This window comes from Phalacrocorax carbo, chromosome 22 (genome assembly GCF_963921805.1).
Source record: "Phalacrocorax carbo chromosome 22, bPhaCar2.1, whole genome shotgun sequence".
In the NCBI taxonomy this organism is placed as follows: Eukaryota; Metazoa; Chordata; class Aves; order Suliformes; family Phalacrocoracidae; genus Phalacrocorax; species Phalacrocorax carbo.
In genome coordinates, this window is record NC_087534.1 from 2,288,083 (window position 1) to 2,301,823 (window position 13,741).

General features: G+C 49.6%; 1 protein-coding gene across 1 annotated transcript in view; it reads left to right on the plus strand.

The window, feature by feature from the left end:
• CSMD2 (CUB and Sushi multiple domains 2) overlaps positions 1–13,741 on the plus strand; it is a 358,465-nt gene that overhangs the window by 229,808 nt on the left and 114,916 nt on the right. Inside the window, exons 15-19 of the mRNA XM_064471428.1 lie at positions 7,562–7,888; positions 10,132–10,326; positions 11,898–12,036; positions 12,794–12,981; positions 13,377–13,565. Coding sequence (XP_064327498.1) covers positions 7,562–7,888; positions 10,132–10,326; positions 11,898–12,036; positions 12,794–12,981; positions 13,377–13,565 — 1,038 coding nt within the window. The remainder of the gene's footprint in view (positions 1–7,561; positions 7,889–10,131; positions 10,327–11,897; positions 12,037–12,793; positions 12,982–13,376; positions 13,566–13,741) is intronic.

Genomic DNA, 13,741 nt, shown 5'->3' on the forward strand with positions numbered 1-13,741 from the left:
CTCTCTTGTCCTTGGTGGTAATTACTCCTTCATTTCTTTTCTTTCTTAATCCTGTATCGGCCTATTATACCCGCTGAACTATCTCAGCTCCTCTTTGCAAAGACCACAAATCTTCGTTGTGAGCGGAGCGGCCGACCCTTGCGTGCACTGCCTGGCACAGCCGTGCGGGGCTGGCAGCTGGAAGTGCAGAGTGCAGGAGGCGTTTTCCCAGCAACGCGCTGAACGGAACCGTGTCATTTCATATCACTTGACAAGTTTTTAATTTACCTCTAAACTAAATTGTCAATTGGTCATTTTTCCTCCCCCCTCCCCCACTATTCACAGCAACGTATGGAGCCTTCCCTACGAGGAGTTATTTGGAGAAGCGTGTGTCTCTTAAGTTAGCAGTGATAAAAGTACAGTTCACCTTTTTAAAAGGAATAGCTTTTTAACAGAGTGGTTAACCCTCGGAGCAGCCTACTGAAGGCAGTGGTGGGTTCTCCGTACCCAAACATTTATAAACGGAGATGGGATACTCCTTTCTGAAGATCTGTAGGGAGCAGGAATTGTTCCATAGCCTGTATTAAGGAGGACAGATAAGATGATCAGAATGATCCTTTATTGTCCAATAATTCTTTAATCAGAAATTCCAGAAAGTTTTCTGTTAAAGGAATGGATACTTTTTTCATTATAAGGGAGTTTTTCAGATTTCTGAGCTGCAGCGTAGGCTCTCATTCCTCCAGTGAAACCTGGTTTGTGGTTTGCTCTTCATGTTATTTCTTTTACTCTTAATTCCTCTTACTTTTTGCAGCACTGGGGCAGTTTATGCTAACTCGCAAAATGTTTCTCCCTCCTGCTGTAAACAGCTTGGGTCTTTTTCTAGCTAACATTGGACTCGTTTATCTGCTTGTAGATGCAGTTGCTTTTAGTGGATTTTGGAAGAAGCGTAGGGATTCTATTAATTTTTATTTCCAAGCTGTTTTGCCGTGTGGGGTTTGGGTGGGGTTTTTTTGTGTTGTTTTGATTGATGCTTTTATGAAGCACACTGATATGATTTCCCTGATGTAATGGCAGAGACACGTTCTAATTATCTCTGCCAGACAAGTTGGGAGAGGAAGCAGGCAGCTAACCTTCACCTACCAAAATGGGTCCACTCTGACCTCTGCAAAGCAGCCGGTGTCATCCTCCGCTTGCGCAGCTGAAAGCTTGCCAGGAAACGGGCTCGTTGCCTGCTGAGGCCACTTCCAGGGCTTTGATGGTGTCTGCTTCGTGCAACAGACGCGTGTCCTTCAGGACCTTCTGCTTGCCCTTGATCTGAGTTGGGTTCAGAGCAGCAAATCGGTGGTGAAATGCTCCTTATCTGCAGCCTGTTCCCCTGAGCCGCCGCGGTCCAGTCTTGCTCTGGCAGTAAGGGCAGCAAATTAAACCAAGGCAGGATTACCATGATCTTTATATACATGGGGGATTTGTAGCTTTTGTTAACAACCTTGTTTCATGGTTGCAGCCATGTAAGACCATTCCGTTCTTAAAATTAAGCAGAGCACTTTCCCTCAGAGCCCTTGTTCTGCATTGCAGCCCTAGTTTATGAAAGCACTGAGATTTAAATGTTTGCTTAGGTAGACATACATGCTTAAGTGCTGGGCAGGAACGCACTTAAGCACCTTCGTAATTACAATTAATTGTGTTCTAATTGTCCCTCACACACTCCCCAGGCTTTCTTTTTTTGGTGTAATCCATAGGAAAATTTTCCATTTTCCTTTCTGTGACTTTAAAAGGCTGCTGCTTAACCAGTCCCTTCTGCTCTTCCGTGAGAGTTGACTGAAACAAGCTGCGCATTTCCAGCATGCCACTTGTCAGCTGAGTTGCAGTTTCCCTTGGCGTCCCTAAGGAAAGCTGACGTCCACCTGGGTCAAACCGCAGCCTGTTTTCTCCGTGGTGTTCCTTCCTCAGTGAGGTCGGTCTGGCAGTTGTAGAGCCAGGACAGTTTCCCTGCTGTGAGCTGCTGCTGCTCCGTGTGTTCTCCTGGCTCCTAACAAATTGTGAGGGGCTCGGGGTACTCGTGCGGTCAGCCTGGTTCAGCAAGCAGGTTGCAGCGATAAGGCTGGAGGCTGCGAGAGGAGGTTCTGGTGGTGATGCAGCAGATGTGGCCAGCTCTCACGTCCTCAGCAGGGACGCTCCTCCTGCAGAGAGAGCCTGCAGGTGGGAAGAGCTGGCGTGGAGGACTTCACAGTGGTGTCAGGCCACATCACCGCGCACGCAGCTCGCCGGAGATGCTCCCAGCTGCGCTCTCAGTGCTGATCAGGAGGATGCAGTTTATTGGGTTGTCTCTGCGCTGCTCGTTTTACTGATTGAATCAGTTGAACTCTTACCCTGATAAGGTTTCATGCTGCTATAAATGAGCTGTCCTGTGCCAAGGCATCTGTCCGTATTCCTGACAGCAATTGCTCAGCATGATGGGTTGCTCCTCTTTACATGAGCCTGACTCTGAAATGACACTTACTGGCTTTATCAGGCGAGGAAGGTCATCTGCGTCCCCTTCCCCATCTCGGTACCCAGAAAATGGGAACGCGGTGTGTGTTACGTTGCATCTTCAATCTGGTCTGCAGAGAAGCTCCATTATGCCTGCCTTATTTTACTTTAACGCTTTACATGTGGGGTTGGTGTTTGAGAAAGCGCCAATGGGACATTCCCAGTTTGCAGGTGGAGTCGGTGTGTGCAGGTTTACCTCCGAGGCTCACTCTGTTGCTCCCCACGGGCAGATCTTCGCATGTGGCTGAAGCTGCCCACACACCCTCTGCTGCACTTAGTCGCCAGCGTGCAGCTGCCGTCACCCCAGCTGCAGTTACACGCTTCGGGGGTGCCTTGCCCTTTCTGGTGTGACAGTGGTTGTCCTTCGTGCACTCGGTGTGCCGCAACCGTGGGACCGTGCGGAGAGTCAAGTCAAGCCCCAGCCTGTTGCAGCTTCCAGCCTGCAGGAGACGAATGTGTCGCAGCAGTTGGCAGACGGCTCCGAGCGCTGCAGCAGAGGAAGGATGCTCTGCTAAACCACGAAGGAGCGGAACGGGAAAGGTACATAACAAGGCCGCTAGACTGCTCTGGGGCTTTTGCCAAAAAGTGACAATGAAACCGCTGTCGTCACGTGGACACCGCCACCGATTCCCAAGAGAGACTGCAGGGAGCGACCGAGTCCCTTAAATTAAACAGGGACACACAGGGAAGGATCATGGCTTTGTGCAGAACCCTTGGAGCATCTCCTGAATAACAGATGGCTGCAGAAACCCTGGCAGAGAAGCAGCCCAACGCTGCCCTAGTGGGGATTGGCGTCTTCCAGTAAGTTTAAGAAACTTCTCGTATTCCCGGTAACCCAGTCACTATTCCCGTTTTGAGTGGGCAGAAATGAAACCCATTCTGGTATCGCAGCACTCCCCTGTGTGCACAGAGGCCCCTAGAGAGTCTATTTTAAGTTCACTGATGATATTTTCCTCAAGATCTGGTACTCAAACCCTGCCTCTTTTTCATTATTCTTAAGATACCTGCTCTCCCACCCCCCGTTAGCCACATGCTGGCAGTGACAGCTACTCCATCAGGGTAAGCTGAAGAATTTGTTGCTCTGAAATACAAAAAAGTTCTCCCGGTTAATATTTGCTGTAGACTCCTTTCCCTCACCTCCCACTTGCCCTGTTGGTGCCTCAGGGTTTTAAGAAGGAAAATGTATTGTGATGCAGATTTGTTTACTGAAAGAGCAAATACAGAAAGAGGAAAATACAAAATGTAAAGCACTTTGCTTCGCAGCTTGAGCAGTGCCCTGAGCTTCCAGCACTGTTAGCTATTTGGGACGTATGCTTTCCCGAGCGAGGCATGCCAGTTATTAACCAGGCTCCTGCTGAGGTCCTATTTTTCCAGTCCATCAGCAAACTATGCCTAGAGGAGGGATTTCTTAAAGAGGAAAGGTAAGGCAGAAAATCCGTTACTGTCTTCGAGCTCTCTCCCAAGTGGTCGGAGTCTCTGGGAGTGGTATCTAAAAGCTAAGAGAGAAGGCAGGAATTTTTTTTGTTTCCATGGAGACTGAAATTATTACAGTGACTCCCTGCTTGGTTTTCAGCCCCTGAACCTGGTGCCTTTCCCATTCCCGTGCATTGCAGGTGTGCTCTCTCCCCGGGATCAGCCCTGGACTCTCACGTGCAGGACGGGTAGAGATGGCGTGTCTGGGGCCAGCAGGCATGCCTCGCAGGAGAGGCGGGACGGCCTGTGAGAAGGCAGGATCTTTAGAAGGCAGAAGAAAAGAGAAGCAAATTGTGCTTAGGCTGCCCAGACACACGCAGGAATTGCTCCTGGCTGGAAGCGCCGAAGCAAGCGGCTGTGCTGGTGGGTAGCTGTCGGGCGCCTCCGTGTTCAGCTCAGCCACGAGCATCTCACACGGGGAGCGCGGGGCAGCGCCCGCCTGCCACAGCCATGTGTCCCGCGCGACTTTCTAGGACGAGAAGCAATGAGCCGTTTTCTTCACTGCTCTCCTGCTTTACATGAACGCAGAGCCTTGGTAATGTTTGTGATGGCTTGAATAAATATCTTGTGCTCTTTGTAGGTACTCTGTTTCCGCTGAGTTCTGCTGTGATTTATTCTGCTGTATTTAATAAAGGGATTTTTCTTATTGCTTCTGCAGTACTTTGTCAATAATTATTATTACTGATCAAGGTCAGCATAGGCTTATAAATTAGAAGCTACGCACATAATGAAAGGGCCTTTGCTAACATTTAAGAACAACTGTTATAAATGCTAACTTCAGCCCCGTAGCTCGGTGCCTCAGTCGCAGGTGTTCCTAACTCGGCGATCCTGACGGACAGGCTGCGGGCAGCAGGGCTGACCCCTGTCTGTCTGTCTGTCTGTCTGTTGTGTTCCGAGTGACTGCTCGCTCCTCGGGGGCACTTTGTTCCCGACTCTCTCAGATGCACAAAACAGCATGAGGCAGGCAGCGCTTGGCTGTCTTCCACCTTTCTTGGGGACCATCGTCTTCGTTCTGATAGCGCGTTTCTCTCTGTGGCATGTTGTTAAACAGCGACTGCTTTACCCGCGTGTCCGGCAAAGCGCTTCTGGGAAAGCAGAGGCTGACGTGGATCCCGGAGCCAGCTGTGTCCAGTGCAGCCCCACGCCAAAACCCCCCTCTCACGCCGAAGAAAAACCTCTTCTGCTTAAAAAGATAAAGAAACTCCTCACATTGCAGACACCGTTGTCATCTGAATCAACCTTCTGGAGCAGTTGTGGCATCCTGGGCTGGACGTGGCCCGACCTGCCGGCAGGGACGGGGACCCCGGGGGAGGCAAAGCCGAGCTCCCCGCGGCACCGAGGAGAGCCTGGACGGTGGTGCCCTGCCGTGGGCCTGGGACGTGGAGGCGCGAGACAGTGGCCGTCGTCCTGCAGCCTGCAACTCGGCCGTCTGCTGCGCTCTCGTTTTGTGGAAAATGGAAAGTGTCATTTACTTCCCTGCAGTGGAGACTTTTGGGGGGTTTTTATCTGTTATTTTTTAATCTGTCGTTTTGTTTTATCTGGCAAAGGTTAACGTTACATTTTCCCCTCACTCTGCTCTTCCTTCTTTCGTCAGCACGTTCTTTGTTGTTGTTATTTCCTGAAATGAGGCAGCAGCGCCGAGCTGTAGTAGCTGCGCTAGCAGCCCGACCTCTCTTGCTGGCGGTGCGGTACTGGAGCTCCGGTGTGAATCTTAATTTACCACTTTGAGTTTAGAAATCTATAGGAGACACCCAGCTCCTGTGAGGGGCTCCTACCGCTAAGAAGCTTCTCTGTGTGTGAATGTGGTTATTTTCAGTGACTATTCCTAGGCAGATTATACCGAGCTGATGCTGACGGAATTATTTGTCAGCATCCCTTGATATTTCGGCATCTAGTAAAGAGCCAAAATCCTGAGGATATTTTGCAGTTTGTTTTCTCTTTAATCTGTTCTCTTTGTTGCTGGGAGCAGGAAATAGATTGTGTAGCTCTTAGCCTCGATAACGTCATGGTAACGTCCATCTTATTTGATCTGAAACCATTAAGCATTGAAGGAAGACAAAGGGAAAATAACAGAGGGAGGGTGAGCTTTGAACCAAATAATCGTATAAATGCCAAACCAAAACCAGCCTCATCCTCTGTGCTATGCCACTTTGCTAGGAATTAGTGAGATGTACGTTCCAAGTAATGGATTTTACCGAGGGTGGTGGTGGGGAAAAAGCTGAGTAAAGCATGCATATGTAAAACACCAAAAACATTGGGTAGGTACCAGTTAAAAGGCAGCCTTGCTTTTTTAAATTAATGGACCTTGTCAGATGAAATACAGTATATATTGAAAACCCTTGCAAGCTAAAGATTTTTTTCACGTGCACTCTTCCCCTCAACTTCATTTTATGACTGATTTTAATTATTTTCATGGGAACGTGGGTCTAGTTTGATGCCTTTTTTTGGTAACGCGGTAGCCCAGCAGAAGTCAGTGATTTATTTGTAACGGGAAGTGGAGCTGCCCCGACGCTGCGGATTGCAGCCTGCTCGGTGCTTGCTGTGAGTTGTCCCAAGCCCCTGGCGCTCGGGGGCAGCTTTGGGAAGGTTCTTGGGCTGTTTCTTGCCCAAGCGCAGCAAAGTCACTACCAAAACCAAACAGCAGCCTCCCATTTTTCAGTGCTCATTTGGCACAGGAGTAAACACCTGCCCGAGGAGATAGACGAAGGCAAATTGACTTACAGCTCCTTCTCAGAGGAGCTGACGATTTATTTCTGTATCGTACAAATATTTAATACAGGATGGGGATGGCCTGGGTGCGAGGAGCTTGTCTCAATGCAGTGGGACTGCCCAGGCGCAGGTACATCTGTTGAGGGGCATGGGTGAAAATTGCATTGAGCAAACAGAAAGGTAAGCTAAAAGTGCAGATTTTTAAGCAAATCCTGAAACGCCTGCGCCGCGCTCAGGAGCACATCTGCGGTTTGCCCAGCACTTCAGAGTAGAGAGCCTGGCGGTCTGCAGGGGCTGACAGCTGAGTTGATTCCGTACCTCGGGTTCTGCCAGCTGGGCTGAGTCCTGGCCACAACAGAAGACGTTGCTACAAAGTCTAACTCGTTTAATGCCCACTTTATTTTGTGCTAGCTGTAGTCACACATTTAATCCGGGTGTAGGCTTCCTCTCAGGGATATGCAGGAGAATTCACCTGCGAAATACCAAATCCCCACCTGGCTGCATGACATTTTCTTCCCGCAGTAAAAGAAACCCGTGCTCGGCTGTGCATGGCACAGAGGCTCCATGAATGCGAGGAAGCGCGCTGTTGAAAAAAGGGGCAGTGCTGTGCTAGGCTGGAAAATTGAAAATCAACCAAAATCGGGACTTGGAGACTGCTTTGAAGTAGCTGCTTCTCCGTGCAAATAAATCACTGACATCTAGCAGTGAATGGAGCACTGAGCCCTTCCTTTCTTTAATCATCTCTGAGAAGCAAAGCAGTTGGGAATTTGCAGGAATCGCCCAGCTCAAGGGACAAGGGGGAGGGGGAAACATGACAGAGCAGCTTGTAGGAGCACCGTTCTGCATGATTGACGGTGATTTCTTATTGCAGTTTCCTGCTTTTTCAACTTCACCACCCCATCTGGGATTGTGCTGTCACCAAATTACCCTGAAGAATACGGAAGCAGCTTGCACTGTGTTTGGTTAATTATAGCTAAACCCGAGAGCCGAATTCACTTGGCTTTCAATGATTTTGATGTGGAGCCTCAGTTTGATTTCCTAGCCGTGAAGGATGGTGGGACTGCTGAATCCCCGGTGCTGGGGACCTTCTCAGGAAACCAGATCCCCTCTTCTCTGACCAGCAGCGGTCACGTAGCCAGGCTGGAGTTCCAGACCGACCACTCCATGGAGAAGAGAGGCTTCAACATAACCTTCACCAGTAAGTGCCCGATCCTTCCTTCTGGTTTTCATTTCAAGCTCTAAATTCTTGCTGGGGACTCCCGGGCAAGAGCTTGATCTCACTAAAACTGTTGCAAATCCAGAGCAAGTCTGAAGATTGGGGATTACTGCACGTTTGCAGTTGGATAAGCGGGGATTGGTTTCAAGCTTAGGGCTGATGGCGCAAGTTCTTTCTGGCCGTGAAGTTTAGGTGTTGCCCAGTGGTGAAGGAAACAGCTCGGCCCTGGGTGGAGCAGCCAGGGTTTCTGTCCTCCCCGCAGCCGCTGTGGGAGGTGGGCTTTGGGCTCCCTCTCTGTGCCTCCGTCCCGCGCGCCGAGGTGAGGCGGCACTTTGTGGACAGCTTGATGCAGATCAGGAGGACCTATTAGATCTCCGATGGTCACGTTCGTCAGTCAATATTAGCATCATTTGCTGACACCTAAAAGCATGCAAGGCTGAAGATAAAGGAGAACGTGTAGCGATGTCTTATAATATAAAGCATTGACTTTTCCACAGATATGTTTGGCTTCGTGTAAGTCCAGTCTTCAAATCTCAAATGAATGCTATGGTAATTTTATCCTCATATTGTCCTATAATTTTCTAAAGAGCGTTATTAAACCTATTCAGCAGAACTGATAAATGACTTTGTTATAATAGCCTTTAGTGGCACAGCTAAATTAATAGCCTTTCTAGCTATGATTGCAAATCCTCTATTTAAAAAAAAAAAAATCAGAGGTCTTAAGAAATCATTTGCCACTCTAGAGCAGGCTGAAGGCTCGTCGGATGAAGTAGCTTGTGTATGGTAGTATCACATGCCCGGGATTGAGTCCTAGATCCTGCAAGGAGGGAGGCAGCTCATCCAGAAACGCCGGTGGTGCCCTCCAGTAGGCCCCTCCGGTACGTTACATGCCCGTGTCGGGAGACGTGGCTGCCCCCTGTGCTGGAGACGTTCTTAAGCTGAATTTTTTATTGTTGTAAATGACACTTAAGTACCCGTGAGTACTGTTCTGGCTGCTTGAACTACCGAAAGGGAGCTCCTGAGTCCTCCTCAGACACCTTACCATCCTTTCCCTCAGGTTAGATATGAGAGGGGAGACAACATATTGCTACAAGGGACGGATAGAAGAGCACAAGGGACAGGTTCGGCCTGTGTTTTCCCCTGTAGCAGTGCATATAACAAGATATTACGAGAGTAATGATGCTCTGTAGGAAATCCAGAACTCATCTGAATGTGGTCAAGTGCATTAAAGATACTAAAAGCATGTGTGTGTAATTAATCTGGAGGCTTTAATCTTTCATATGCTGCTCATCCCTGAAGACCACGTCCCGGCACATGAAGATATAGTACATAATTATGCACTTAATGGGGAATTAGGGCTATAGACTTACTTTCTGTTTGGTTGGTTGGCCTAGTTTTTAGCTGCTGGAAAAGGGCAGGCCTTTAAACAGAGCTACGTGTCTGTGCAGTTCCACATGCAGCTTTGCAACACCTAGAAAGGTAATGGCTGCGTGTCCTTCGTTTTATCCTAGTCATGATGACAAACGCGGTCGGGGACTACATGGCAGTCAGTCCCAGAACACGCTGAGAGGACCCTGACTTTTAACCACAGGGCCTTAAAGCTTTCTTTTTTTCTCATTAACAGTTAACTTACATCCTCTCTATACAGATGTGAGCACTCTGGTATTTTTAGAGTTTTTAAAAAATCTTTCTCTATTTTGAGCATTTGTACATTTTTATACCTGAAATACTGCGAAGGCGGCAGTTTGGTTCTGCAGGTTCTTTTCCGGCCCCTGTATCTCAGCACCTCTTGGATGCAAATGGGTTTAATCTCAGCCTTCCTTTCTTGGGTTGCAAATGAACACTTGCAGTAGAGACAGGGAACAGAAAAATGCAAGCCGCTTCACCTAGATGAAAACTGGAACTGTGAGAACACGCACTTGGGTGCCTTAGCAGTGTAGGGAAGAGGTGGTGACGTGATTTCTGCCGCAGGCCGATCCGTCTGTGCAGAACGCAGTAGCTTTGCTGGGATGAGAGTGGGCCAAATTCAAGTCCGTGCTGTTTGGCCTTCCCCGTGAGGAAGGTCTGCTGCCCAGGGGCAAGATCAAGCGCTCTTGTCACCGTAGGAAAGGCGTGAAACTATTGTTTAATTCTTAAGTTAGTGGTGCAGCGTACTTGTTTTTGAATCGGAGAGAGGTGGGTGGGGGAGACAAGCTGCTCACTCTTCTCGCACCTCTCCCTGTTAGCGTTTAGGCATAACGAATGCCCTGACCCTGGCATGCCTGTGAACGGAAAGCGATTTGGCGACAGCCTCCAGCTCGGCAGCTCCGTGTCCTTCCTTTGCGATGAGGGCTTCATTAGGACCCACGGCTCAGAAACCATCACCTGCATCCTGAAGGAAGGAAATGTGGTCTGGAACAACGCAGTGCTCAGATGCGAAGGTAAATTCTTTCCTACTGGTCTGTACGTGCACCCCGGAGGGAGAATCATCCCCTTGTGTTTGCAGCCTCTCGGGAAAGAGGAGATCAGCTCCGTCCGTGAGGTCCTAGTCAGATAACCCATAGCGAAGGCATACGGTGCTGACCTTGGGAGGCCTTTTGCCACCCTATAGGCAGAGGCATTTGTTGCTGAGAGCTGAAGGTCTGTCGGACTTCAGTTCTAACCCTCGGCTTCTCAGCTATGGCCATGATTTTACGTAGCTCTGGAAGGTGGTGTCTGCACGGAAGAGCTTGCTTAGGAGGAAGTGCCAGTGCAGTAATCACCGAGCATGGAACTCGGTTTGTTTTCTAACGTTTTGTGAAATGAATGACGGGGGTTATTTTTATGAGCTCTGTTCTTGTTACAACAGATGTTTCTCTAATAACAATAATAAAAGGCTTTGATTTACTGACGACTGAAAGTAAAAGATTCATGGGAAAGAGAGAGACCTAAAAAACAGTAGAAAGACGGATAGAAGTCCTGGCAGGAAATTATGTAGCTTTGGGGCGGAAAGGAGCCTCTTGTTCAAAGCAATAATTAGTTAGGATCCAGTTGAGATCAATCGACTTTCATCTGGCGTCCTTCAGATCAGCACTGAAGGTTTAGGCCCAGACTTACATGGGTGTTTAAGGTCACGTCAAGCGCGAGGTCCTGTAGCCCTTGTGCAGAGCTCGCGCCACGGCTGGCCCTGGTTGGTGCTTCAGCAGCAGCTCCGGAGGGGCAGCAGGGTCCCCTCGGTCCACGGCGACTCAGCTGGCAGCGAGTGTTGTGGGACGACGGGCTTGGTCTGCGCCGTGGGAGCTCCCAAAGGCCATGACAGTAACGTGGTCACGCTGCTGTGCGAGACGTGCGTGACCAGCACCAGTGACTTAACTCAGTGGGATGTGAAGAGACACCGTGTGATGAATCCTGCAAAGTGCTGAGCAGGAGGAACGCAAGCTCACAGGAACGGGCACGCTTCTCCGTCCCATTTGATTTTTTTTTTAAGAGGACAATACCTTGCAGTTATTTAGGCTTATAGGATTTTATACCTCTGGTCCATCAGATCCAGTGTCCTCTTTTCCAGAAAAGATAATTATATGCCTTCAGCTTCTGCCGATGGCACAAGGGACCACAGTGTGGAATAAGTGCCCCAGTCTCGTGATGTCCCATGTGGTAGAAAAGACTCACCACAGATAGGAAAGATTTTCTGGCACCTGCAACTGCTGAAATGCAAACTGACCTTGCAGTTTTCTCTAGTTTTATATCTAATAATTATTATTATACCCTGTCCCCTTAGAGCCACCGCACAAGGTCAGGCTGCTGGCTCCCACAGATGCAGTAGCAGGCTGCTACATCTCAAGATGAAAATGCAATTTCTTACCAGCTACTGTTGTTATTTCCTCTGGTTATTTTTAACACATGAGAAACAATAACGCACGAAAGCTATTGCATGGCAGGACGGTACCGCCTGCGGCAGGGAAGGGTGCATCTGATCATGCCACAGCTTCCGTGATGCTCTTCACCTGAATTACGTGGTTTTCCTTGTCCCTAGCGCCGTGCGGGGGCCACTTGACGTCGCCCAGCGGAACCATCCTCTCCCCTGGCTGGCCTGGCTTCTACAAGGACTCCCTGAGCTGCGCCTGGGTTATCGAGGCCCAGCCGGGCTACCCCATCAAGATCACGTTTGACAGGTGCTCACCCTGGACTTCCCAAAAGCTCCCTCTTGGCGGTTGTGTTTGGTGGTTCCAGCAGTGTTGAGCTGTAGCCACCCCCGGAGGAAAAGGGAATGAGCTGCTCAGCGCTGTGTTTGGCAGGGAGGTTCTCTCTCTTTTATTATTTTTAATTAACTCCTGACAAGATGTTAAAATTCACCTAACATTCAAGAAGAAAAGGTGGAAAATGGTGATTTTTTTCCCCTCTTGTTTTGACTAACTCCTGCTAATTTGCAGTGCTATTTTAGAGGCACGTAGGACACGTTGTCGGAGGCTGAGCTCCCACGTGCCCAGCCTGCTGGGGAGAGGCAGCAGGGAGGATCTTGCCCTGGCTCAGCCGTGCCGAGTCTCTTGACTTGCCCTGGATTTCACTGTGTGAGGAGGGCTATGCTTTTTTGAACCTGGGTCCGTATATCTGAGAAGTGGTTGTTCATGTAGCATAAGATGCTTGTGGCTGAAAAGGCTGTTAGGTGTCAGCAGATGAAGCAGGTGAAGGATCAGAAAGAAACCAAAATGCGTAGGAGGGGAACGGCGCGTTGTGAGTAGGATGCTCAGCCAGCCGAAGGTCAGGCAGGAGGAGCGGCCCCGTGTGCTGCCCCATGGCCGGTGCTGCCCCATGGCCTGTGCTACCCCATAGCCTGTGCTGCCCTCTAGTCAGTAGAGCACATGCAGGACTGCAGTAAAGAAAAATCAGCTGTGCTGGTTTTTCACAGACGTGTTCTTGTGTCCCTTTCAGATTTAAGACAGAGGTGAACTATGACACCCTGGAAGTGCGAGACGGCCGGTCCTATTCCTCCCCGTTGATAGGTGTCTATGATGGGACTCAGGTGCCCCAGTTCCTCATCAGCACCAGCAACTACCTCTACCTCCTCTTCACCACTGACAAAAGCCACTCTGACATAGGCTTTCAGATCCGATATGAAAGTAAGTACAAGTCATTCATGTAATTACGTGCTCCCCGGCAGCACAAAGGGCTCAATCAGAGGCCCATTGGACTCGGTCTCCCCTTTGCCAGGCAGTCAGCGCTATTACGGTGATTGGAGAACGTGGAGCTGCTGCAAGTAAAGTAGCAGTTTCTGCTTTTCAACCGTCTTGGTTGTTCAGAGTGTTTTATTTTAGCAGCTACAGAATATTACTGATTTCAGGAGGCAGAGCTGAGTTCCTCTGTCCGTTTCATCCTCTTACTTTGGGGACAATCAGTAGCATTTTTGAATGAGCTCATACGAGGAGTTCAACTTTCCGCCAGGCTAGTTGCTGCCCCTTGCAGCGGGCTCTGCAGCCCCTGAGTGCTCTGACACGAGCGGGTTTGTTTGCCACAGCTGTGAAGCTCCAGTCAGACCATTGCTTGGATCCGGGGATCCCGGTAAATGGCCAGCGCCATGGGAATGACTTCTACGTGGGAGCACTGGTGACGTTCAGCTGCGATTCAGGCTACACCCTGAGTGACAGCGAAGCCCTGGAGTGTGAGCCGAACTTCCAGTGGAGCCGGCCGCTGCCCAGCTGCGAGGGTAAGCAGCGCGGGAGGCAACATCTGCAGGAGGTGGCAAACGCTTCGATGCAGCTCTGCTGCAAAAGCAGAGCAGCAGTTGGGAAGCTTGCGATGATGTTTGATCTGTGGTGTTTGATTTTGTTGGGTTGGGCTTGGTTTTGACATTCAGGAGAACTGATATTCTTCCAGCTGATG